Source organism: Cariama cristata, unplaced genomic scaffold, assembly GCF_000690535.1.
Source record: "Cariama cristata isolate BGI_N322 unplaced genomic scaffold, ASM69053v1 scaffold38132, whole genome shotgun sequence".
Taxonomy (NCBI): Eukaryota; Metazoa; Chordata; class Aves; order Cariamiformes; family Cariamidae; genus Cariama; species Cariama cristata.
Genome location: NW_009603973.1, coordinates 1,386 through 2,562, shown reverse-complemented (window position 1 = coordinate 2,562; position 1,177 = coordinate 1,386). Strand labels below are relative to the sequence as shown.

The 1,177-nt window shown below is 38.3% G+C and overlaps 1 protein-coding gene across 1 annotated transcript in view; it reads left to right on the top strand.

Moving 5' to 3' along the window:
- The window catches only part of IFNAR2 (interferon (alpha, beta and omega) receptor 2), a 13,740-nt gene extending 12,949 nt beyond the window's left edge, over positions 1-791 (top strand). Inside the window, exon 8 of the mRNA XM_009695398.1 lies at positions 108-791. Within this exon, the coding sequence (XP_009693700.1) occupies positions 108-791 (684 nt within the window). The remainder of the gene's footprint in view (positions 1-107) is intronic.
- The last annotated feature ends 386 nt before the right edge of the window (positions 792-1,177 follow it).

Genomic DNA, 1,177 nt, shown 5'->3' with positions numbered 1-1,177 from the left:
GGAATCATTTGTTTGACAGCCTCATGATTGAGGGTATTTTTTTTCATATTTTTCTCTGTGTGTGTGCAAATTTGGCTGATTTTTTTTAATTCACTTTGCTCTTTTAGGTATTCATCAGGACGTTAGCCTATTCACTTTGGACATTTGAGTCTGAAGAAATAGCCTCTGTTGAGATAATTTACAAAGAGGTTAAAAAAAAGGCAAATGAATCCCGTGGTGGTGTCAGTGATGACAGCGACGACAGCGATAGTGATGCCATAAGTAATCATGACTATACAAGGCGTGGTGTCTTAAGTAGAGCACCTCATTCTTCTGATACATCAAATGTATTTGTGCAGTACTCTACAAATAGTACACGTGATGACAGCAGCAGCCAGGCAAGTGGAAATCCAGACGCTGACCCAGAAGATTTTGAAGAGCATGAGATGGACATTGAAGAAGACAAAGACACACGTAGTGAGTTAATTAATCCTTTCTCTGAGATAAATTGTGACTATTCTTCTAGGCAAAGGAACAGTGCTTGCTTTACCATTAACTTAAAAACTGTACTGTTGGGCACCCTTGAAGAGAACGTGGATATTTCTGAAGCTCGTCTTTCTTCCCAAGAAGATGCAGTTGACTGGCAATGTACTCATGCTTTTGAAGCAAAACTACTGGACGACACAGAAAGTGTGCAGAAACCACGCTGTCGTAACGGCTCTCATGAATGGCAAAATTCCTCTCCTCCTTCTGATGAAAGTGACTTATCAGATTCAGATATGGACCAAAAGACTGAATACATAAGAAGATGAATAAGGGAGAACCACTATCATTTTGTAACATACAAATTGTTATTGCCCAACTTTTATTTCTAGACTCAACATACTGATCTTGTCTTTTTCTTTTTTTAACATTCTGTGAGTATATGCCTGAATGCTGAAAATACGCAATGCTCATTTTTAACAAATATTTCTCTGACCTCTCCAGGTTGCTCCAGGTATGGTTCAGGTTGGATTACCCACAGAGAAACAGAAATGACTATTCAGATGCAGCACAAAGAGTAGTTATTTCATTTTGCAGTTTGATACTGAATTGTACCTGTTAGCTGTTACAAAGTAAATATTTTCTATAACTCAAGTGAGAAGTTAGTTTGTAGTACCACAAGTTGTGAGTGGCTACTCTCAACCAGACCCCTTTT